Source organism: Eurosta solidaginis, chromosome 1 (assembly GCF_040869045.1).
Source record: "Eurosta solidaginis isolate ZX-2024a chromosome 1, ASM4086904v1, whole genome shotgun sequence".
In the NCBI taxonomy this organism is placed as follows: domain Eukaryota; kingdom Metazoa; phylum Arthropoda; class Insecta; order Diptera; family Tephritidae; genus Eurosta; species Eurosta solidaginis.
Genome location: NC_090319.1, coordinates 375372764 through 375398977, shown reverse-complemented (window position 1 = coordinate 375398977; position 26214 = coordinate 375372764). Strand labels below are relative to the sequence as shown.

Sequence of the window (26214 nt, the reverse complement as noted above, 5' to 3'; positions counted from 1 at the left end):
AAACTACTCAAATTTATCAAATATGAAGAGCATGATTGGAAAATATGTTCTGATCTCAAAGTCGTTGCAATGCTATGCGGTCTACAAAGTGGCTACACCAAGCACTGCTGCTTCCTCTGCAAGTGGGATAGCCGAGCTCGTAAGGACCACTACCTCAGAAAGGATTGGCCGGAAAGAGTCGAGTTTACATCAAATACACCCCTCTTGTCAAGAAAAAGAAAATCATACTTCCACCCTTACACATCAAGCTCGGTCTCATTAAAAACTTTGTTAAGGCTTTGGACAAAGAAGGCGAAGCATTCGACTATTTGAAAACAATTTTTCCAGATATTTCTCAAGCCAAGATAAAGGAAGGTATTTTCGTTGGACCACAAATAAAAAAGTTGATCAACAATAATCAATTCAAAGGACCACTCTCATCAGTTGAGGCAGCAGCGTGGAAATCCTTTGAAAAGGTCGTTGCTTCTTTTTTCGGTAGGCACAAAAGCCTTAGCTACGAGCAGATAGTGAACGACTTAATCAATAATTATGCGAAAATGGGTAAATATTAAAGGCTTATTAAAATTAATTTCCCAAAATTCTATAACTTGTTTACCTAACTAATATTTTCTTTCCAGGCGTAAATCTGTCCTTAAAAATTCACTTTCTGCATTCACATTTGAGCTTTTTTCCGGCAAATCTTGGCGACGAAACTGATGAACATGGCGAAAGGTTTCATCAGCAAATGAAATTAATTGAGAATCGATATCAAGGATTCTGGGACGTCGCAATGATGGGTGATTACTGCTGGTTTCTCATAAGAGAAACCGATCCTAAACTGAATAAGCGTCAAAGTAGAACATAAAATTATTTCGACTACATAGTAAAATCAAATTAAGATAAAGATTGTTAGAATATAGTATAACCATAAATAAATTTAAAGAAAAGTTAAAAATATGGGTAATGTCATTCATAAATTGAACTTTTAACTAAATAGAAACAGAGCATAGCTAGATATTTCACTCTTCTTTATACCATACATACGTTTTGAGGTATACGTTGAAATTGCGCAACCTGGGTATTTTTATTTGATCGCTTATAACTTACGTAGTTTTGCATCGATTTTCTTCGATGATAGCTTATCTTTTTTCTAATTAAATAGAGCTTTGCGTAAGGGGAAAACATCTTGAAAAAAGGTTGTGGTTTTGGAATGCTGCCCTCGCAAAGAGTAATTTTTTTCATATTTTTTCATAAAAAAAAAATCTGAAATGATAAGCTAATATCTCGAAAACTATTTGCTTGAGCAAAGAACAATGTATGATGCATTTTATCGTCTTTCCGATTCTGTAAACATTTTTGCAAATGCTTCTCCCGTTCGTGAGATATACGTAATTAAAAGGAGCCATCATTTTGGTGTTTTCGAATTACGGTAAATTGCAAATATCTCAAAAACGGTACCATAGAATCAAAAATGATTTCGATTTTGGAAATCAGGGGGTGGTTTTACATACGCGTTTCATAACGGCGTATCTGGTAAATTTTGGCCGTCGACCAGTGTAACTGGCGGGACTGGGCCTACATGTTTTATGCCGATTTTCACTGAGAAGCTTTTCATAGCCGGACTGTTGCTGAATCACTTCCTAGGGGTGACCCCGATAGAAAAAATATTTTTCTAATACTGTTTTGCCTGATGTGGTTGAGCATACTTATGTTGATACTCAAATAAATTTTGGTGAACTTTCCATATCACTTGATGATGTTTTGCGTCGTTAAAGTCCTCAAAACAATCTGATGTGGATGGGCTGTGTTCATTTTTGCTAAAAAATACTGTTGCAACTGCTTATCCGATTTTATTAATTTTCAATAAATCTCTAAAGCGGAAAGATTTTATTAATGCCTGGAAAGTAACTTCCATTACTCCAACTTTCAAGAGTGGTAATAAGAGCAATATTGCCAACTACCGCCCAATATCAAAAGTTTCTACAATATCGAAACTTTTCGGGATTTTAATTAAGGAAAAGATATCGTTTTCGGTAAAAAGTATTATTTCACTAAATCAGCATTGTTTTATGCCTGGTAGGTCGACTGTGACTAATCTTGCTGTTTTTACTGAATATTGTCTCTCTGTCTTTAAAAATAGAGCACAAGTAGATACCACCAACACTGATTTTTCTAATGCCTTCGATAAAGTTAGCGGCCTCCGCGGTGTGATGGTAGCGTGCTCCGCCTACCGCACCGTATGCCCTGGGTTCACACCCCGGGCAAAGCAACATCAAAATTTTAGAAATAAGGTTTTTCAATTAGAAGACAATTTTTCTAAGCGGGGTCGCCCCTCGGCAGTGTTTGGCAAGCGCTCCGGGTGTATTTCTGCCATGAAAAGCTCTCAGTGAAAACTCATCTGCCTTGCAGATGCCGTTCGGAGTCGGCTTAAAACATGTATGTCCCGTCCGGCCAATTTGTAGGGAAAATCAAGAGGAGTACGACGCAAATTGGAAGAGAAGCTTGGCCTTAGATCTCTTCGGAGGTTATCGCACCTTACACTTATTTTTTTATGCTCAGTTGAGCAGAGCTCACAGAGTATATTAAGTTTGATTGGATAACGGTCGGTTGTACAGGTATAAAGGAATCGAGATAGATATAGACTTCCATATATCAAAATCATCAGGATCGAAAAAAAATTTGATTGAGCCATGTCCGTCCGTCCCTCCGTTAACACGACTTAACTTGAGTAAATTTTGACGTATCTTGATGAAATTTGGTACGTAGGTTCCTGAGCACTCATATCAGTTTAAATGGACTATATTGGACTATAATCACGCCCACTTTTTCGATATCGAAAATTTCGAAAAACGGAAAAAGTGCGATAATTCATTACCAAAGACAGATAAAGCGATAAAACTTGGTAGGTGAGTTGAACTTATGGCGCAGAATAGAAAGTTATTAAAATTTTGGACAATGGGCGTGGCACCGCCCACTTTTAAAAGAAGGTAATTTAGAAGTTTTGCAAGCTGTAATTTGGCAGTCGTTGAAGATATCATGATGAAATTTGGCGGGAACGTTACTCTTACTACTATATGTACGCTTAATAAAAATTAGCAAAATCGGAGAAGGACCACGCCCACTTTTAAAAAAATTTTTTTTTAAAGTAAAATTTTAAAAAAAAATTTAACATCTTTACAGTATATAAGTAAATTATGTCAACATTCAAATCCAGTAATGATATGGTGCAAAAAAATACAAAAATAAAAGAAAATTTCAAAATGGGCGTGGCTCCGCCCTTTTTCATTTAATTGGTCTAGGATACTTTTAATGCCATAAGTCGAGCAAAAATTTACCAATCCTTTTGAAATTTGGTAGGGGCATAGATTTTATGACACCAACTGTTTTCTGTGAAAATGGGCGAAATCGGTTGAAGCCACGCCCAGTTTTTATACACAGTCGTCCGTCTGTCCTTCCGCATGGTCGTTAACACGATAACTTGAGCAAAAATCGACATATCTTTACTGAACTTAGTTCACGTACTTACCTGTACTCACTTTATCTTGGTATAAAAAATGAACGAAATCCGACTATGACCACGCCCACTTTTTCGATATCGAAAATTACGAAAAATGAAAAAAATTCCATAATTCTATACCAATACGAAAAAAGGGATGAAACATGGTAATTGGTTTGGTTTATTGACGCGAAATGTAACTTTAGAAAAAACTTTGTAAAATGGTTGTGACACCTACCATATTAAGTTGAAGAAAAAAAAAAAGTTCTACAAAGTTCTAAAACCCTTGAAATCTTGGCAGGTATTACATATATAAATAAATTAGCGGTATCCAACAGTTGATGTTCTGGGTCTCCCTGGTCCACATTTTGGTCGATATCTGGAAAACGCCTTCACATATACAACTACCATCACTCCCTTTTAAAACCCTCATTAATACCTTTAATTTGATACCCATATCGTACAAACACATTCTAGAGTCACCCCTGGTCCACCTTCATGGCGATATTTCGAAACGGCTTCCACCTATAGAACTAAGGCCCACTCCCTTTTAAAATACTCACTAACACCTTTCGTTTGATACCCATATTGTACAAACGCAATCTAGAGTCACCCATGGTCCACCTTTATGGAGATATCTCGATATATATACAACTACTACCACTCCCTTATAAAACCCTCAATAATACCTTTAATTTGATACCCATATCGCATTCTAGGGCCACCCCTGGTCCACCTTTATGGCGATATCTCGAAACGGCGTCCACCTATGGAACTATGGCCCACTCCCTCATAAAATACCCTTTAATGCCTTTCATTTGATACATTTGTCATACAAACACATTCCAGGTTTTCCCTCGGTTCATTTTCCTACCTGGTTATTTTCCCTTATGTTGTCACCATAGCTCTCAACTGATTATGTAATGGTCGGTTACACCCAAACTTAAACTTCCTTACTTGTTTCTTTTTTATTACTTCTAAAACTTGCTGATCTGGGATTTTACTCCAATATTCTATCATGGGTAAAGTCTTACCTGGCGGATCGGAGTTGTGCCGTTGTGGTCGATGGTGTAAGTTCTCATTCTTTTACCGCGACCTTTGGTGCTCCTCAAGGGAGTGTCCTAGGACCTCTCCTATTCGTAATTTTTATACTCAGTTGAGCAGAGCTCACAGAGTTTATTAACTTTGATTGGATAACGGTTGGTTGTACAGGTATAAAGGAATCGAGATAGATATAGACTTCCATATATCAAAATCATCAGTATCGAAAAAAAATTTGATTGAGCCATATCCGTCCGTCCGTCCGTCTGTCCGTCTGTCCGTTAACACGATAACTTGAGTAAATTTTGAGGTATTTTAATGAAGTTTGGTATGTAGGCTCCTGGGCACTCATCTCAGATCGCTGTTTAAAATGAACAATATCGGACCATAACCACGCCCACTTTTTCGATATCGAAAAAGAGAAAAAGTGCGATAATTCATTACCAAAGACGGATAAAGCGCTGAAACTTGGTAGGTGAGTTGAACTTATGACGCAGAATAGAAAATTAGTAAAATTTTGGACAATGGGCGCGGCACCGCCCACTTTTAAAATAAGGTAATTTAAAAGTTTTGGAAGCTGTAATTTGGCAGTCATTGAAGATATCGTGATGAAATTTGCAAAGAACGTTAATCCTATTACTATATGTATGCTTAATAAAAATTAGCAAAATCGGAGAACGACCACGCCCACTTTAAAAAAAAAATTTTAAGTAAAATTTTATCAAAAAATTTAATATTTTTACAGTGTATAAGTAAATTATGTCAACATTCAACTCCAGTAATGATATGGTGCAACAAAATACAAAAATAAAAGAAAATTTCGAAATGGGCGTGGCTCCGCCCTTTTTCATTTAATTTGTCTAGGATACTTTTAATGCCATAAGTCGAACAAAAATTTACCAATCCTTGTGAAATTTGGTAGGGCTTAGGTTCTGGGACGATAACTGTTTTCTGTGAAAATGGGCGAAATCGGTTGAAGCCATGCCCATTTTTTATACACAATCGACCGTCTGTCCTTCCGCTCGGCCGTTAATACGATAACTTGAGCAAAAATCGATATATCTTTACTAAACTCAGTTCACGTACTTATCTGAACTCACCTTGTATTGGTATAAAAAATGGCCGAAATCCAACTATGAAGACGCCCCCTTTTTCGATATCGAAAAGTATGAAAAATGAAAAAAATGCCATAATTCTATACCAAATACGAAAAAAGGGACGAAACATGGTAATTGGATTGGGTTATTGACGCAAAATATAACTTTAGAAAAAAACTTTGTAAAATGGGTGTGACACCTACCATATTAAGTAGAAGAAAATGAAAAAGTTCTGCAGGGCGAAATCAAAAGCCCTTGGAATCTTGACAGGAATACGTTTCGTGGTATTACATACATAAATGAATTTGCGTGACCGACAGATGATGTTCTGGGTCACCCCTGGTCCACCTTTATGGCGATATCTTGAAAAGGCGTCCACCTATAGAACTAAGGCCCACTCCCTTTTAAAGTACTAATTAACACCTTTCCTTTGATACCCATATCGTACAAACAAATTATAGAGTAAGCCCTGGTCCACCTTTATGACGATATCTCGAAAGGGCGTCCACCTATAGAACTAAGGCCCAATCCCTTTTGAAATACTCATTAACACCTTTCATTTTATACCCATATCGTACAAACAAATTCTAGAGTCAGCCCTGGTCCACCTTTGGGGCGATATCCCTAAATGGCGTCCACCTATAGAACTAAGGCCCACTCCCTTTTAAAGTACTCATTAACACCTTCCATTTGATACCCATATCGTACAAACAAATTCTAGAGTCAACCCTGGTCCACCTTTAGAGCAATATCCCTAAATGGCTTCCACCTATAGAACTATGGCCTACTCCCTCTTATAATATTCTTTAATACCTTCCATTTGATACACATGCCATACAAACACATTCCAGGGTTACCCTAGGTTCATTTTTCTACATGGTGATTTTCCCTTATTTTGTCTCCATAGCTCTCAGCTGAGTATTTAATGTTCGGTTACACCCGAACTAAGCCTTCCTTTCTTGTTATTAATGACAAACGTCATTGCATTTACTCGAATTTTTTGTTGTACGCAGATGACTTGAAAATTTTTACATCAGTCAGAGTCAGTCGTCAATTCCGTACGGCTGCAGTCCGATTTTGACAGAGTAATAGATTGGTGTAGTAGAAGTTGCTTACATTTAAATATTAGCGAGTGCTTTCACATCTCATTTTCAAAATCCCGTAATGGTATTAAAACCTCGTATCACATTGGTGTTTCTGTTTTGAAAACTGTTGATGAAATATCAGATCTTATATTTGTCTTCGGTGTTAAATTTCTCTTTCAAAGTCAACTTAACTGTGTTATTGCTAAGTCATATTCAATGCTTGCGTTCATTCGCCGATTTAGCTCAGATTTCCATGATCCATATACGTCAAAGCTTCTATAGTTATACATCGCGTGTACGGTCTGAACTGGAATATGCTTCATTCGTTTGGAGACCATACCACGCTTGTCATATACAGCGACTTGAAATGATCCAGAAAAAATGTTTGCGTTTTGGGCTTCGGTCATTACGTTTTCAGGATACCTTACCATCTTACTACTCTAGATGTCTACTTGTAAGACTGAAGTCCCTGGATAGTAGAACATCTATTCTAGCGCTGACATTTATTTATGATTTGATAGGGGGCAAAATTGACTCGTCGTTTCTTTTGGAGCGTATTCGCTTCAATATACCACCTAGAACACTTCGAAATCATGATATTTTTTTATTGGACAGAGCCAGAACGACATATGTTGCTAATTCGCCTATTGCTAGGGCATTGAAGGAATTCAATCTTCTTACTAATGCCATGGAAATTGATTTTTCTGTACATAAATAAAATATTAAACTGCTACTTAATGAATTGATATGGTAGATAATATTTAAGCTAATAATTTGTAAATAGTCTGTAAGGATATTTTAACTTGTCCTAGATTTATTTTGAAATGAATAAATAAATAAACAAACAAACCCTCGGTGTGATAGGCGGAGCATCCTACCACCACACCACGGCGGCCACCAATTACCTTATATTTCATATTGCTACTACAGGCGGGGTACACTCACATACATCAGAGTGCCGATATATTGCTGTATTTATGTTTTTGTTTTTGTATTCAATAATCGAATATACTTAAATTAAAACTTTTTCTTGTCACACTTATGCTGCTACAATCCCAAACATTTAATAGGCTGTCTCTTTTCCAACTCAAAACTCGATTTTATTTACACAACAAAATTTTGTATAAATAGCATCCACAAGCTTCAACTTGCTTCAGTTTAAACTTAAAAATCAGCGGAAAATTTAGAAGTAAAATGAATTTAAAAAATTATTTCGCTATCCTGTCTGTTGTCCTTAGCTGCGTTTCAACTATTACGAAGTCTCAAAATCGCATTATAGGGGGCAGTGATTGCGATATAAAGAATAGCCCATATGTGGTGGCAGTACATATTAACAATAATTATCGTTGCATGGGTACTTTAATCACTTGGAGGAAGGTGCTTACGAATGCAAATAGCTTGAGAGGTTACACCGAGTCTTCCATCACTGTTAAAGCTGGTAGAACCGATTTACGTAAGGCAAAAACAGAGCGCAAAGCGAAGCGTATAATTCATCAATGTGAATTTGATCGTAACATGGTAGTACAAATGGACTTAGCTGTGATTATGTTGAAGGAACGCCTCGCCGACAGCTCAAGTATACAAACAATACCATTTTGCGAAGCTGCATTAACCCCGGGCGTAAAATTGCGAGTGAGCTCATGGGGTTCGAAAACTGGAAAGGATTTGGAAGTTTCGCATATACTCCAATCTGCTGAATATGAAGTAGTCCCAATCGACGAATGTAGGGCTCGTTATGCGGCGGAAGGGAATTATTTACCAACAACAGTAATTTGTTTAATAGATCGGGCACAGGCAAGTGATGCGTCTTATGGAGATGCTGGTGCACCGGCCGTTAAGGATGGAAAACTTTGTGCGGTGATGACAGGTGGGATGGAACATTTTAAAAATAATCCCACTTTATATACAAGTATAAATGATATATATGTTAAAAATTTTATAGAATTTGCGATAGACTGCCAAGAACTGTAAGGTGTTTTTTTAAATCGACTGCTGAGTTCAACTAACTCGGCTGAACGCCCCATTTCAGAACTTTTTTTCATAAATATCCTAGCTCACGTCAGCACATAGAATTTATGCTAAGATAGAGTGTTTTTGGAACGGCAGCTGAGATATGCTGATATTTCAATAAGCAGTCCAAATGGCAATATATTCCTTTTTTTGTTATTTACAAATAAAAAATGTAATTGCGATTAAAAAAAAAATTTTGTTTGTATTTAACTAAAGTGTGACGCATGCAAATGCTTTAGGTTGTGAGATCAGACCTTAAAAATAGCTTTAAAGTTCCCTCGTTTACAAATAGAACATGAAACAAAAAGAAAATTACGAAATAAGTGAGGCGAACTTGATCGATCCATATCAGTATAAAACAGTGGATCCAACCAATATCATAGCATACCGCCTTTATAATAATCTTACCATAGCCAATTAATTAGTTTTCGATTTTCAGCCATAACCATAATCTATAAATTTTTTCTTTCGCGAATTTATTCACATTTTGGCGTTATTATTATACTCAGTTGAGCATAGCTCACAGAGTATATTAACTTTGATTGGATAACGGCTGGTTGTACATATATAAAGGAATCGAGATAGATATAGACTTCCATATATCAAAATCATCAGTATCGAAAAAAAATTTGATTGAGCCATGTCCGTTCGTCCGTCCGTCTGTCCGTTAACACGATAACTTGAGCAAATTTTGAGGTATCTTGATGAAATTTGGCAAGCAGGTTCCTGGGCACTCATCTCAGATCGTTATTTAAAATCAACGAAATCGGACTATAACCACGCCCACTTTTTCGATATCGAAAATTTCGAAAAACACAAAAAGTGCGATAATTCATTACCAAAGACGGACAAAGCGATGAATCTTGGTAGATGAGTTGAACTTATGGCGCAGAATAGAAAATTAGTAAAATTTTGGACAATGGGCGTGGCACCGCCCACTTTTAAAATAAGGTAATTTAAAAGTTTTGCAAGCTATAATTTGGCAGTCGTTGAAGATATTTTGATGACATTTGGCAAAAACGTTACTCCTATTACTATATGTATGCTTAATAAAAATGAAAAAGTTCTGCAGGGCGCAATCAAAAGCCCTTGGAATCTTGGCAGGAGTACTGTTCGTGGTATTACATATATAAATAAATTAGCGTTACCCGACACTTGATGGTCTGGGTCACCCTGTTCCACCTTTATTGCGATATCTCGAAAAGGCGTCCACCTATAGAACTAAGGTCCACTTCCTTTTAAAATACTCAATATCACCTTTCATTTGATACCCATATCGTACAAACAAATTCTAGAGTCAACCCTGATCCACCTTTATGGCGATATCCCTAAATGGCGTCCACCTATAGAACTATGGCCAACTCCCTCATAAAATACTCTTTAATGCCTTTCATTTGATACACATGTCATACAAACACATTCCAGGGTTTCCCTCGGTTCATTTTTCTACATGGTGATTTTCCCTTATTTAGTCTGCATAGCTCTCAACTGAGTATGTAATGTTCGGTTACACCCGAATTTAGCCTTCCTTACTTGTTTGTTCTGAATTGTTTTGGCTAAGTACGTAAGTTATTAATTGTGTAGCTTTTGATGAGTTTTTTGCGTTTTAAATTTGTATTAAGTTATTACATTTTTATACTCAGTTGAGCAGAGCTCACAGAGTATATTAAGTTTGATTGGATAACGGTTGGTTGTACATATATAAAGGAATCGAGATAGATATAGACTTCCATATATCAAAATAATCAGGATCGAAAAAAAATTTGATTGAGCCATGTCCGTCCGTCCGTCCGTCTGCCCGTTAACACGATAACTTGAGTAAATTTTGAGGTATCTTGATGAAATTTGGTGTGTAGGTTACTGAGCACTCATCTCAGATCGTTATTTAAAATGAACGATATCGGACTATAACCACGCCCACTTTTTCGATATCGAAAATTTCGAAAAACCGAAAAAGTGCGATAATTCATTACAAAAGACAGCTAAAGCGACGAAACTTGGTAGATGAGTTGAATTATGTCGCAGAATAGAAAATTAGTAAAATTTTGGACAATGGGTGTGGCACCGCCCACTTTTAAAAGAAGGTAATTTAAAATTTTGCAAGCTGTAATTTGGCAGTCGTTTAAGATATCATGATGAAATTTGGCAGGAACGTTACCCCTATTACTATATGTGCGCTTAATAAAAATTAACAAAATCGGAGAAGGACCACGCCCACTTTAAAAAAAAAATTTTTTTAAGTAAAATTTTAACAAAAAATTTAATATCTTTACAGTATATAAGTAAATTATGTCAACATTCAACTCCAGTAATGATATGGTGCAACAAAATACAAAAATAAAAGAAAATTTCAAAATGGGCGTGGCTCCGCCCTTTTCCATTTAATTTGTCTAGGATACTTTTAACGCCATAAGTCCAACAAAAATTAACCAATCCTTTTGAAATTTGGTAGGGGCATAGATTTTATGACGATAACTGTTTTCTGTGAAAATGGACGAAATCGGTTGATGCCACGCCCAGTTTTTATACACAGTCGTCCGTCTGTCCTTCCGCATGGCCGTTAACACGATAACTTGCGCAAAAAACGATATACCTTTAATGAACTTAGTTCACGTGCTTACTCGAACTCACTTTATCTTGGTATGAAAAATGAACGAAATCCGATTTTGACCACGCTCACTTTTTCGATGTCGAAAATTACGAAAAATGAAAAAATGCCATAATTCTATACCAAATACGAAAAAAGGGATGAAACATGGTAAGGTAATTGGATTGTTTTATTGACGCGAAATATAACTTTAGAAAAAACTTTATAAAATGGTTGTGACACCTACCATATTAAGTAGAAGAAAATGAAAAAGTTCTGCAGAGCGAAATAAAAAACCCTTAAAATCTTGGCAGGTATTACATATATAAATAAATTAGCGGTATCCAACAGATGATGTTCTGGGTCACCCTGGTCCACATTTTGGTCGATATCTGCAAAACGCCTTCACAACACTCCCTTTTAAAACTCTCATTAATACCTTTAATTTGATACCCATATCGTAAAAAATCATTCTAGAGTCACCCCTGGTCCACCTTTAAGGCGATATCTCGAAAAGGCGTCCACCTATAGAACTAAGCCCCACTCCCTTTTAAAATATTCATTAACGCCTTTCATTTGATACCCATATTGTACAAACAAATTGTAGGGTCACCCCTGGCTCACCTTTATGGCGATATCTCGAAAATGCGTCCACCTATGGAACTAAGGATACTGCCTTTTAAAATACTCATTAACACCTTTCTTTTGATACCCATATTGTACAAACAAAGTCTAGAGTCACCCCTGGTCCACCTTTATGGCGATATCTCGAAAAGGCGAACACCTATAGAACGAAGGCCCACTCCCTTTTAAAATGACTCATTAACACATTTCATTTGATACCCATATCGTACAAACAAAGTCTAAAGTCACCCCTGGTCCACCTTTATTGCGATACCTCGAAAAGGCGTCCACCTATAGAACTAAGGCCCACTCCCTTTTAAAATACTCATTAACTCCTTTCGTTTGATACCCATATTGCACAAACGAATTCTAGAGTCACACCTGGCCCACCTTTATGGCGATATCTCGAAACGGCGTCCACCTATGGAACTAAGGATTACTCCCTTTTAAAATACTCATTAACACCTTTCTCTTGATACCCATATTGTACAAACAAATTCTAGGGTCACCCCTGGTCCACCTTTATGGTGATATCTCGAAAATGCGTCCACCTATGGAACTAAGGATTACTCCCTTTTAAAATACTCAGTAACACCTTTCTTTTGATACCCATATTGTACAAACAAATTCTAGGGTCACCCCTGGTCCACCTTTATGGCGATATCTCGAAACGGTGTCCACCTATGGAACTAAGGATTACTCCCTTTTAAAATACTCATTAACACCTTTCTTTTGATACCCATATTGTACAAACAAATTCTAGGGTCACCCCTGGTCCACCTTTATGGCGATATCTCGAAAATGCGTCCACCTATGGAACTAAGGATTACTCCCTTTTAAAATACTCATTAACACCTTTCTTTTGATACCCATATTGTACAAACAAATTCTAGGGTCACCCCTGGTCCACCTTTATGGCGATATCTCAAAACCGCGTCCACCTATGGAACTAAGGATTACTCCCTTTTAAAATACTCATTAACACCTTTCATTTGATACCCATATTGTACAAACAAATTCTAGGGTCACCCCTGGTCCACCTTTATGGCAATATCTCGAAACGGCGTCCACCTATGGAACTAAGGATTATTCCCTTTTAAAATACTCATTAACACCTTTCATTTGATACCCATATCGTACAAACGCGTTCTAGAGTCACCCCTGGTCAACCTTTATGGCGATATTTCGAAACGCCGTCCACCTATAGAACTAAGGCCCACTCCCTTTTAAAATACTCATTAATACCTTTCGTTTGATGCCCATATTGTACAAACAAATTCTAGGGTCACCCTTGGTCAACCTATTTATTTTGGTCTTGGAAATGTGCATTTTTGCTTTTAATGTCATTTCGAGCTATGGAGTTGTTTTCACTTGATTAGGAATCTGAATTTTGTTCTATCCCCACTAAAAAATCTATTTGTTTAGCGAGCCGAAAGTAGTTTCAAATTCTGACATTTTTGCATTTTTTGACAAAACTTATACAAATATAAAAATCAACACAAAAAACAAAAAAAAATTTTTTTGAAAAATGGTTGGTATGCAAAGTGGTGCCGCTGATGAGGGACGTCAGAAAAGTTGTCCTAATTGAAAAAATTTTTGAAAAATTTTTCATGCCCTTGACTTGAACCCAGAAACTTCGGTGTGGTAGACGGTGGTCGCTTCCACCACACCACGGCATCAAGATTTTCTCAATAATTTTATGTTGAAGATCGCTTACTAGAGTCATTAATAAAATTTGTTGAAATATTTAATATATATAATTTGTTGAAATCAACGATTTGTGCGCAGTTGATTCAACATCTTGTTGCGGTGGATAAAAATTGACAGAAATTTCGGTTGAATTGACCCGTATTTCGGTTGATTTTACCAGTCTTTTTCTTTCAGTGTAAGAAGATTTAATCAATCTTATACATACATATGTATGTATATAATATTTCTTCTGTACGTGTGTTTGTCACTGAACTCCTCCTAAACGACTGGAGCGATTTTTTAAATTTTTGTTTGTGTGAAGTAGACCAAAGCCGACCTATTCTACATAAAACAGTTAATAGTGTGATTTGCTTGATATTTGGTATAGTGTACTTCCTTTCTTTTCGGAAAGTGGACCAGGGCTTGATCTATTGTTATAAATCGTATTTGTTCTGCAAATCCTGAGAGTGTTCCTGTGAAGTTTCTTTCTGGGAAGTGGACCAGGGACTGATCTATTAGATCAAATTCAATTCACTGTTCGCTTTGCCTGAATTTTGTGTAGATAGGTATGTACTAACGATCTTGTTTTCGGGAATCGGACCAGGACCGGTCTATTTCAACAAATTTTATTCATGATTCGATTTGCCTGAGGTTTGGTATATAGGTAGCCTTTTTTATCATCAGCCACTGATAGATAACTGAAGTATTCAGTCATTACTCGAAGATGCTACTGCAGTGGACACAATTTAAAAAAAATAAAATTTGATCAATTCGCGAATTTATGCTAAACACATAAATTTATGCTAAAACAAATATTTATTTATTTACTTTTTTATATTTCAACTGTACTTTATTTACTGTATTGGCAATTTTTTCCAGCCCTTTTAATATTTTATTGAAATTAATTATTGGCGTGCAATTAAAAACTATTTTTTAATGATGACAAAGAAGTATAACTTCTCACTCGCGTAAATAAGTACACGCACCCCTTTTTATTAAACGGTTTTATTTAGCTTGAGTTGACAGCCTGCCACAAATTTTGTAATTGAAATTTAAGTAACTTCCCGATAAGCTACAAGCTTGAAACTTGGAATATACTTCAGAACCCGATGGGAATGCAATAATAAGAAAAAAACTCCGATAGGTGGAGCATAGATCGAAATATTTCAAAAAATCGTATTTGTGGTCCGATTTGGTTCATATTTGGAACACATAATACATACAAAAATAGAAGGAGACCTTTGAAAGAAATCCCCGCTAGGTGGCGCAAGGATCGAGATATTCAAAAAAATCGTATTTGTGGTCTGATTTGGCTCATATATGGCGCACATAATACATACGTGAATAGAAGCGACCTATGATGTCCGATTTGGCTCATATTTGGAACAAATATTACATACAGTCCGGTAGAAGTGACATCAAAATATTTTGGAGTTCGAGGAGGGACAAGCATTCGTGGCGCAGAGTCGAGTAAAGTCTTTGGAAGGATTATGTAGTTAGGACTTAGATTTCAACAAATTGTCAGGAAAGAGTCCGTGAACTAATGATTCACTAACTAAATATAATGAGAAATAATAGGCAATTAAATAAAGACAATTAAATAAACTTGAAAATAAAATAATTAAAAAAAAAATTTAAGTTAAACGGTTTTATTGAAAACAATATTTACATGAAGTAATAATAACACTAAAAGCTAGAAAATAATCAATCTAGGGCATTGATCAGACAATTAAATAAGAGCGTTGGGCGCGTGAAATTTCTAAAAATGTGAGGCGTAGCATAACCTTATTAAGGTTCAGTTGTTCTTAGTTATGACTATCAATAGAAATTTGACGCGTGCAACGTTTTTATTTAATTTTCTGATCAACGCCCTAGATTGATGAGGAGTGTGATGACTAGTACCTAAGACCTACCTAATTATTTTCTAACTTTTATTATTATTATTACTTCATGTAATTATTGTTTTCAATAAAACCGTTTAACTTAAAAATTTTTTTAAATTATTTTATTTTAAATCTATATACATATAAACTAGGCCGGGTCGATTTGTGGGGAGGCAAAAAAATCGCCCATTGCTCTGTGAAAATCATATTCTAGGGATCAAAATAAGAAACTTTGCCGAAGTAACCATATCTCTAAAACGAATTCTGATGTCCCCCCCTTTGGGTCGTAGGGGCAAATTTTGAAAAATCCCACTTTGAAATGCCTATGTTTTTATACTCAGTTGAGCAGAGCTCACAGAGTATATTAAGTTTGATTGGATAACGGTTGGTTGTACAGGTATAAAGGAATCGAGATAGATATAGACTTCCATATATCAAAATCATTAGGATCGAAAAAAAATTTGATTGAGCCATGTCCGTCCGTCCGTCCGGCCGTTAACACGATAACTTGAGTAAATTTTGAGGTATCTTGATGAAATTTGGTATGTAGGTTCCTGAGCACTCATTTCAGATCGCTGTTCAAAATGAACGATATCGGACTATAACCACGCCCACTTTTTCGATATCGAAAATTTCGAAAAACCGAAAAAGTGCGATAATTCATTACCAAAGACAGATAAAGCGATGAAACTTGGTAGGTGGGTTGAACTTATGACGCAGAATAGAAAATTAGTAAAATTTTGGACAATGGGAGTGGCACCGCCCACTTTTAAAAGAAGGTAATTTAAAAGTTTTGCAAGCTGTAATTTGGCAGTCGTTGAAGATTTCATGATGAAATTTGGTAGGAAAGTTACTCCTATTACTATATGTACGCTTAATAAAAATTAGCAAAATCGGAGAAGGAACACGCCCACTTTTAAAAAAAAATTTTTTTAAAGTAAAATTTTAACAAAAAATTTAATATCTTTACAAAATACAAAAATTCAAAAATAAAATAAAATTTCAAAATGGGCGTGGCTCCGCCCTTTTTCATTTAATTTGTCTAGGATACTTTTAATGCCATAAGTCGAACAAAAATTTACCAATCCTTTTGAAATTTGGTAGGGGCATAGATTTTACGACGTTAACTGTTTTCTGTGAAAATGGGCGAAATCGGTTGAAGCCACGCCCAGTTTTTATACACAGTCGTCCGTCTGTCCTTCCGCTCGGCCGTTAACACGATAACTTGCGCAAAAAACGATATATCTTAACTGAACTTAGTTCACGTACTTATCTGAACTCACTTTATCTTGGTATAAAAAATGAACGAAATCCGACTATGACCACGCCCACTTTTCGATATCGAAAATTACGAAAAATGAAAAAAAAGCCACAGTTCTATACCATATATGAAAAAAGAAATGAAACATGGTAATTGGATTGGTTTATTGAGGCAAAATATAACTTTAGAAAAAACTTTGTAAAATGGGTGTGACACCTACCATATAAAGTAGAAGAAAATGAAAAAAGTTCTGCAGGGCGAAATCGAACGCCCTTAGAATCTTGGCAGGTATTACATATATAAATAAATTAGCGGTATCCAACAGATTATGTCCTGGGTCACCCTAGTCCACATTTTGGTCGATATCTGGAAAACGCCTTCACATATACAACTACCACCACTCCCTTTTAAAACTCTCATTAGTACCTTTAATTTGATACCCATATCATACAAACAAATTCGAGGGTCACTCCTGGTCCACCTTTATGGCGATATCTCGAAAAGGCGACCACCTATAGAACTACCACCACTCCCTTTTAAAACCCTCATTAATACCTTTAATTTTATACCCAATCATACAAACACATTCTATAGTCACCCCTGGTCCGCCTTTATGGCGATATCTCGAAAAGGCGTCCACCTATAGAACTAAGGCCCACTCCCTTTAAAATACTCATTAGCACCTTTCTTTTGATACCCATATTGTACAAACGCATTATAGAGTCACGCCTGGTGGCGATATCTCTGAAAAGGCGACCAACTATACAACTACCACCACTCCCTTTTAAAACCCTCATTAATACCTTTAATTTGATACCCATATCATACAAACAAATTCGAGGGTCACTCCTGGTCCACCTTTATGGCGATATCTGGAAAAGGCGACCACCTATAGAACTACCACCACTCCCTTTTAAAACCCTCATTAATACCTTTAATTTTATACCCAATCATACAAACACATTCTAGAGTCACTCCTGGTCCATCTTTATGGCGATATTTCGAAACGGCTTCCACCTATAGAACTAAGGCCCACTCCCTTTTAAAATACTCATTAACACCTTTCTTTTGATACACATATTGTACAAACAAATTATAGAGTCAACCCTGATCCATCTTTATGGCGATATCTCTGAAAAGGCGACCACCTATACAACTACCACCACTCCCTTTTAAAACCCTCATTAGTACCTTTAATTTGATACCCATATCGTACAAACAAATTCGAGGGTCACTCCTGGTCCACCTTTATGGCGATATCTCGAAAAGGCGACCACCTATAGAACTACCACAACTCCCTTTTAAAACCATCATTAATACCTTTAATTTTATACCCAATCGTACAAACACATAATAGAGTCACCCCTGGTCCACCTTTATGGCGATATCTCGAAACGGCGTCCACCTATGGAACTAAGGATTACTCCCTTTTAAAATACTCATTAACGCCTTTCATTTGATACCCGTATCGTGCAAACAAATTCTAGAGTCAACCCTGATCCACCTTTATGGCGATATCCCTAAATGGCGTCCACCTATAGAACTATGGCCCACTCCCTCATAAAATACTTTTTAGTGCCTTTCATTTGATAGACATGTCATACAAACACATTCCAGGGTTTCCCTCGGTTCATTTTCCTACATGGTTATTTTCCCTTATGTTGTCACCATAGCTCTCAACTGAGTATGTAATGTTCAGTTACACCCGAACTTAACCTTCCTTACTTGTTTCTTTTTGGAGTTTATTTTTCTCTTTAGAAATTTATTTGGTCAGAACATATGTAAATGAAAAAATGAATTTAACTTAGTAATAGAAAAGAAATAAAAAAAAAATTATTAGAAATTAGCGTTTTTACAACCCCCTTTTAAAACCAAACCATCACTGTGATGCATTTGCATGTCGTAAACATAGTTGTGTGGGTTTTTTACTCAACCGTTTTAAAAAATGAAGGTATCACTGTGACACAATTGCAGATCGTAAAATTGCTTGTGTTGTTTTTTTTAAGCCACCAAAAGACACAGCAGGTAGAATTGAAATTGCCCCTACCCAAAAGTTCGACCCAAAGGGGGGACATCAGAATTCGTTTTAGAGGTATGGTTCCTTCGGCAAAGTTTCTTACTTTGATCCCTAGAATACGATTTTCATAGAGCAATGAGCGATTTTTAAATCGACCCGCCCTAATATACACTTAAACTTTATATGGACTGCTAAGCGTTAAACTTTATCTACAGTCGTGAAATTGTTGCGTAGAAAATTAGTACTCCTAAATTTCAATACGCATTATACTCAGATGCAACTGAATTGTGTGTCTATGTTTAACTCTATGTTTTACCTCTACAAATGGTGTGTGCCACAACCTTTTATCAGAGGTGCGTGTCTCCGCTATTCGGTACAACCCGTTTTGTAGCTAGTTATTTAACTACTGCCTCTAGATGGGTCGCCTAAACATTATCTAGAGGATAAGCGTTATTTTACCCGCAATTATAGATGTATATACGTGTAAAAAATACGGCTATTGCGTCGAATTTTATGATTTCTCGATTTATTGTTATAGGTTCGTCTCACTGAATTGTCGAACAAATATTACTTGAAACAAATAATTCCGTTTATTCACTTTTAACCACAGAAAGACTCACTCTTTAGTGTCACCAAGTTAATACCAAAAACAAGTAAAGGTATCTAATTTCGGGTGTAACCGAACATTATATACTCAGCGTGAGCTTCAATTGAACATTTCATTTCAGATAAATTACTTTTCTACATAACACGTGGCACCGCCCGTTTAAAAAAAAATGTCTCCCCATTTCCTCTTACAATAAAACTTGATAAGCGAAATATCATTGATTCAAAACTATTTTTTTGCTAAGTTATAGCTTATTATTTTCGTCTGCGACCCTTTTAAAAATCTTTTATATACAAGTGGGCGTGGTCTTTAACCAATCTCGTCCATTTTTTTAGAAATATTTCCTGCTATAGTGAAAATTTGTGTACACAATTTCATTACGATCCGTTAATTTTTCTTCGAGTTATGGCTCCCGAAACATAGAAATTTGTTAGGCATAAGAGGGGTGGTGCCACGCCCATTTTATAAATTTTGAAGTTTTTCCTATTTATTGTTATAAATCCACTTAGGAAATGAAATACCATTGATATAAAGCCCTTTCTTGCAAAGATATAGCTTATTTTATTCGTCCACGACCCTTTTAAAAATATTTTATATAAAAGTGGGCGTGGTCCTTCACCGATTTCGTTAATTTTCCTTCAAAGCATAGGTTTAACGATTTTTGATTTATGATTAATAATATTTGTAAAATAGATTTTATCACAAGTGGGCGGTGCCGAGCCCATTTTAAAAAATTTTGATCTTGAGTTCAAATAACAGTCCACACACCAAAGTTTAACATTCTAGGTGTATTATTTACTAAATAATCAAGTTTTTTATGCTTTCCAAAATGTTATATATATAAAAAGTGGGCGTGGTTTTCATCCGATTTCGCTCATTTTCAATACCAATCTACTCTGGGTCCAGATAAGCTCGTGTACCAAACTTGGTGAAGATATCTCGATATTTACTCAAGTTATCGTGTTGACGTACGGACAGACGGACGAACGGAATCAAATTTTTTTTCGATACTGATGATTTTGATATATGGAAATTCACATCTATCTCGACTCCTTTATGCCTGTACAACCAACCGTTTTTCAAATTTAAAAAAAAAAAAATATATATATATATTGGCGTTACATACGTACCAGGGTTGACAAACAATCAAACACTAAAAAGAATTGTAGAAAAGGAAAACATAAGTTATGCTCTCAAACGACATAGCACGCTAAACAAAATATTTACCAAAACTAAAGATAGAATTCAAAAAGAAGATCAGAATAATGTGGTATACGAAATAAAGTGTAAGGGCAATGTAAATGATGAATGCAACAAAACCTATGTTGGCACTACAAAAAGAGCGTTGGGTATAAGACTACATGAACATGAAATGGACGCCAAAAATAAAAAGGATACAACATCACTTGCAAAACACCTGACAAGCAACAATCACACAGCTGATTTCACCAACGCTAAAATATTGGAGATAGAGCGAAAAGAAAAACGACGACTAAAGCTGAAGACATTGGTGCTTTATCGATAACCCGCTTAAAGCGGGAGTCATTGGTGGCGTATGTCGTATCGCTGTAGTCGTATCCCTAACGTAATCAGTTTATCGTTACGACGCTAAACCAAAACCCAATTGGTTGGCTACGATACGGTTACGACCTTAGCGGCACCAATAATCGACTGCATTGATTTCCATAAGGTTGGTCGAATCAGCTATTATAAGGTTACCGATACGGTTACCGATAAAGCACCAATGTTTGCAGCTTAACAGTGGAAACCTTACGTATACAACAACAGCTGAGAAACGTCATAAACTTCAAAGAAGATATAAACAACACAAATAGTGCATATACTGCGGTAATAAAATAAAATTAATAAACTTGACAATCAAAATGGAAAATAACTGTGATATATTTTTAAATTAATGTTTAATGTACTGGTGTTAGAAATTTTATATGTATTAATGTTTTTGTGATGTTAGAAAACCATGTACAAAGTAAGGAAAAACTTACGGATTTAGCTATATATTTTTGCAAATACCATTACATGGTGAGTCAACACGCAATGAAAAAATATTATATTGAGAGAAAATTATTAGGTGTGTTTATAACTAATTGCTATTTTCATGTTTATTGTTAATAAAAACAGAATACCCTGATGATGGCGCTGTCACGTCGAAACGCGTAGGTATGAAAAAACAATAAATTTTTGTTTTATTACCAAAAAACGGCCGAAGCAGCTCTCTATAAAACAAAACAAAGTTAAAATACTCTGTGTGCAAAGCACGCTGAGTATAATAATGGGCATTTAAGTATTTCCAGTTTGCTAGATTCCCTCCTTTGTCTAATTTTACAAGTGTCCGGGTCGTTTGCATACCACATTCTGTCATCCTGCGCGCAGTGGGGACAAACTGAACATTTGTTTTTTTCATTTATCTTCGCGGGTCGTGATTTTTACCGGGTTTTAAATTTTTTGTTTTTATAGAAAGGGTATCAGATTTAGAAGCGAACGGTCGAGTTTCATATTTAAATTTTTGTTTGTCTATATAAATTTTTTGTGTGCAAAATCGAAATAAATGCCAAAGAAAGAATGGAAATCGGTTCTCATGCTTCTGTTAGTAAAAACTTTATAACGGCGCTTCAACCTGGGTTCATATCCAATATGAGTTGCACTACAGCCCTCCTAAAAGTTTCCTATGACATTAGGCGCAATATTGACAAAAACCGTGTTACCTTTTCGGCTTTACTTGACCATTCCAAAGCTTTGACTCTGTGGATCACGAAATCTTAATCTTAAAATTTCAAGGTTCAATTCAAGCTCAAGGCTAGAACAATAATTTTTTTAATGGCAATTATTGTTTTTTTTTTTTAATTTTTCTATAATTGAAAAATTGTATTTTTTTTTTTTTTGGAATATTAACTAGACATTTTTTTTTTAATGCAAAAAATTATTGTTCTTCCTTGAGCTCGAATCGAACCTTGAATCCTTTATCAATAGGCCGATAAAACAAAAACAATTGTTAATCTTAAAATTTAAAAATTTATTAAATTTTTTTCGCCAGTATTAGCTTTTGTAGAATCTTGCTTAAACGATCGTGCAAAAGTTGTATGCGCTGGAAATAACGTATCAGACTGGTTACCCATAAAAAGAGGATTTCCTCAAGGTTCTATTCTTGGTTCATTGTTATTTGTTTTGTATGCCATATATTTAATGTGTGTATAAAAAATCAAAATGGGGACTTAATTTCCATATATTTGTGTGGGTTTCCGACAATGGGCTAGTACTTATCCCTGATAAACGTGGAATAACCACATTTACGCAGCTTTTGGAAAAGTATAAGGTGAGCTCCTTAGTCTATGGACTCCTCAACATTTTACAACGCTGAAAAGACAATACAGCCTAGATACGTTTATTGTAAAAAGCGCTATGAGCATATCTCTGTGTTTTCGAAGCAAATTTCATCTGTATCCTTCGACAACGTGCTAAAGCTTAAGTGTTTCGTTTTACATAAGAAGATTATTACAGCTCAGGAGACCCGATATCTCAAAGATTAACATGAGTTCTCAAAATCCTCCCGCTCGCTTAACTTAGCCCCGGGTAAATTTAGCTGTTTAGTTACCGAACGTCAATACTTTTTGTTTTTTATCCGCTGTTCGAACAGCTTGCCGCCAAAAATTAAGGGAGAGCGAGACTGCCTCTGTTTTCCCTTTCCCGATCTTTTTCGTCGCTATTGAGGATCGCAAGTCTCTTTTACTGCAGCAATGGTAATTATGGGGAGGACAATGTTAACGAAACTTTACTTTGTGTTAATTCCACTACCTTAAATTTTCATGACATGAACGAAGGGAATAGATTACCGTTTAGTTTCGTCGCCACTTTTAAGGCCTATAATATTCTGGGAGTTACCTTTCGCCCTACTTTAGTACAACCGCATATACGGCAAAATAAAAGAGCATAGAATGATGCTGAAGTCTTTCGTCCGAATCACATGGGGAAACGAAAAAAACGTGGCTATGAACATGCAAGGAAATCGGACCACATTTTGACATGCCCTTGAAGATGAATTTAGCTAAACTGCCTTCTTTCGTCCGATCTCTCCGTTGTATGATTCTCATTGCAATTCATGAAAAGATTCGTCGGCAGAGAAGAGCTAAATCATTTTGCAAATGCAATAAAAACCAATTTATACCCACTCTAACCATCTCCAAGAGAGTTGTCTGATATTCAGAAGCTCTCCATTGCAAAATGGGCTGTAACGGTCTGCCGACCATTTTTTAATAACTTTTCTAAAGCATTTTTATTTTGGAAGTTAGTTGAAGTCATCATTATTTTTGGCGAGAAAACCATCCACAAGATTTTGATGTTCAGCACTCTTTATCATTTGAGACTTAATGATTTTTCACAATCTTTTTAGATGTTAATTTTCAACTTGACTACATAACAACACGTTTAGAATGATTTGAGCAGATCATTACGATTCAATTCTATTCCACTCATGTTTGGGAAGGATTTTAAAATATGAAACTTATCCGTAGGTGATGTAGCAAAAATCCCATATTTAAAATAGTTTTGCATTTGAGAAAAATAATTGAAATATGAAAAAAAAATTATTCTCGAATACAGCAAAAACTGAGATTTATCATGCTTATATACTTATATGCTTATATGCTTAAGCGTTACTCACTACACTGTGATGCCACAGGTTTGAAAATTCTAGCCCACCCTAATGCGTGCTTTTAACACTACTGATGCACATTCACTATTTGTGGTTGCTGATTCTTTTATGAATTTGTTTTATTGCTTATTTATGATTTCAGAAACTCTTTGCACATAAGAACATTGCGTGATTAGCTACCACAGCAAGGAGATGATGTTTCATACCGGCGATGGTTAGTCATGCATTTCTGATACACTCATATGAGTAGGTACACATAATAAATATTTTAATCCTCCGGAACTTTGGTGGCCAATTCTGCAGCAGACCGAACAAAGCAATCACTTGAAATGGCTACGTATCTGTGCCATAGTCGTAACTGCAACGGCACTTATGTATGTTAGTAACAGTTTCTTTTTAAATATTGAGAAATGCCTAACTGAAAAGAGCTTTGGCAGAACTAAATTTTTCCTTTTTAGGAATGCTATAAAAATGTTTTTTTTAAATTTTAAAAATTTAAAATAAAAATGGATTGTGTGGCTTAACTTTGCAGAAACCCGTCTTGGGAGCTCTACAACTATTGAAAAACTACTCAAGACATTTTTTTTAATTTTTCTGCTATTTCTGCTATATTCATATTCCGTAATTTTACAAAACATTTTTTTTTCCTAAAAACCTGCTTAGATTAAAAAAATTTTGTTTTTAATTTTCAAAAATTTTGACTTTGGAAAATGTGAATATTTGGCATAATTTTACAAAATTTTTTTAGAAGCTACTCCCAACCATGATGTAATAAAGCCAGGTGTTCTATGTAGTGACAGCTCATTCTGAAGACTTCCACATAATACGAATTATGAGAGAAAGGGTAAGAACAGAAGAGGCCGTTTTCTAAAATAGTATTAAATTTGATACTTTTTGAATAAAAGCATTAAATCCTTGAAGGTAACGAAAATGGATTTTTTTTTAGTTTTTAGATAATAATATATCTTACATTTATCTTAAAACTTAAAATTGTTTCTTTTTGTATATTTATATATTCAGTACTACTCTGAATCGCTTCAACCGATTTGGATGAAATTCGGTTTACGGATGGTGTACTATTTATATATGTAATACTCATATATTTCTAGTAAAATATGCTCACGATGAGTTTGAAGGAGACTGATAGTTAAATGCTTCATATCCGTAACAAGATTTAGAATATAAAATGGGATATGTTCGAGCGGTTTTTTACATGTATGCCATATCTTCCTATTTACTTTCAAAATCGACATAAGTAACTTGCACGACAATTTTGAATTTTAAAATTGAGACTATGTTCAACTGTGAAGCAGTCCTTTCATTTACACTGCACAACAATAACTAGCGCTTTCAAATTTTTTTTCATTGAACTCCTTTGTAAAAAAAAATATGGAAAATGCTGGATTTGGTATGCCACGTCGATTTACAAAAAAATTCGAAAAATATCTCTTTTTATTAGCAGGGACGGAAAATAATAATTTTTTTTTTTTTCGGAATCGAAAAAGTCCGGGTCAAAAAATTGTCCTAGGTGAAAATGTTTGGGTTCTCAGGTATCCCTATAGCAATATCATGTCGATATTCCTTTCTATTTTTCGACCTTTTTCCATAAAAGTGCACATATAAAAGTAAAATCTGTATTTTTATTTTTTGAGTCCGATGGAACTAGTTAAACTCGGACTTTTAAAAATAAAAGTCCGGAAATAAAAGTTAAATCCGGACTTTTATTTTTTAAGGCCAAAATAAAAGTCCGGCTTGATAAGAAAGTATATTTTTGGACGAGTTTTAGCAGTTGTACCCTAAAGTAAACAATTACCCAATTTACGTACGACTAAGCTTCGTCGTTACTTTCTGCTGTGATAGTTTCTGGTACCAATATGTACTTCATATTCAGATCTGTTCACCTCAGTGCAGTGATGTTGGTAGATGAAAAATTAAAATGGTGGTAGAAGTTGGTGGATTTTTTTCCAAGAAAACAATAGCTACGATTAGAGTCGGAGTCATTGGTGCCGTATGTCGTATCGCTGTATCCGTATCCCTAACGTAATCAGCTGTTTATCGTTACGACGGTAAACCAAAACCCAATTGGTTGGCTACGATACGGTTACGACCTTAGCGGCACCAATAATCGATTGCATTGATTCTCATAAGGTTGGTCGAATCAGCTGTTAAAAG

At 35.5% G+C, this 26214-nt stretch overlaps 2 protein-coding genes across 2 annotated transcripts in view; both read left to right on the top strand.

Moving 5' to 3' along the window:
* Positions 1–26214, top strand: part of Poxm (Pox meso) — a 193475-nt gene that overhangs the window by 43285 nt on the left and 123976 nt on the right. The gene's annotated exons all lie outside the window — the stretch shown is intronic.
* On the top strand, positions 7870–8902 carry LOC137245171 (trypsin-1-like). Its single transcript, XM_067775416.1, has 2 exons — positions 7870–8565; positions 8641–8902. Exons 1-2 carry the CDS (start codon positions 7893–7895, stop codon positions 8667–8669), a joined length of 702 nt encoding a protein of 233 aa, XP_067631517.1. The 5' UTR covers positions 7870–7892; the 3' UTR covers positions 8670–8902.

Excerpts from the sequence above, each read along its gene's own strand:
- LOC137245171 (XM_067775416.1), top strand. The coding sequence starts at position 7,893 with ATGAATTTAAAAAATTATTTCGCTATCCTGTCTGTTGTCCTTAGCTGC. Across the intron at positions 8,566-8,640 it reads ACTTTGTGCGGTGATGACAG|AATTTGCGATAGACTGCCAA; the intron begins GTGGGATGGAAC and ends AAAATTTTATAG.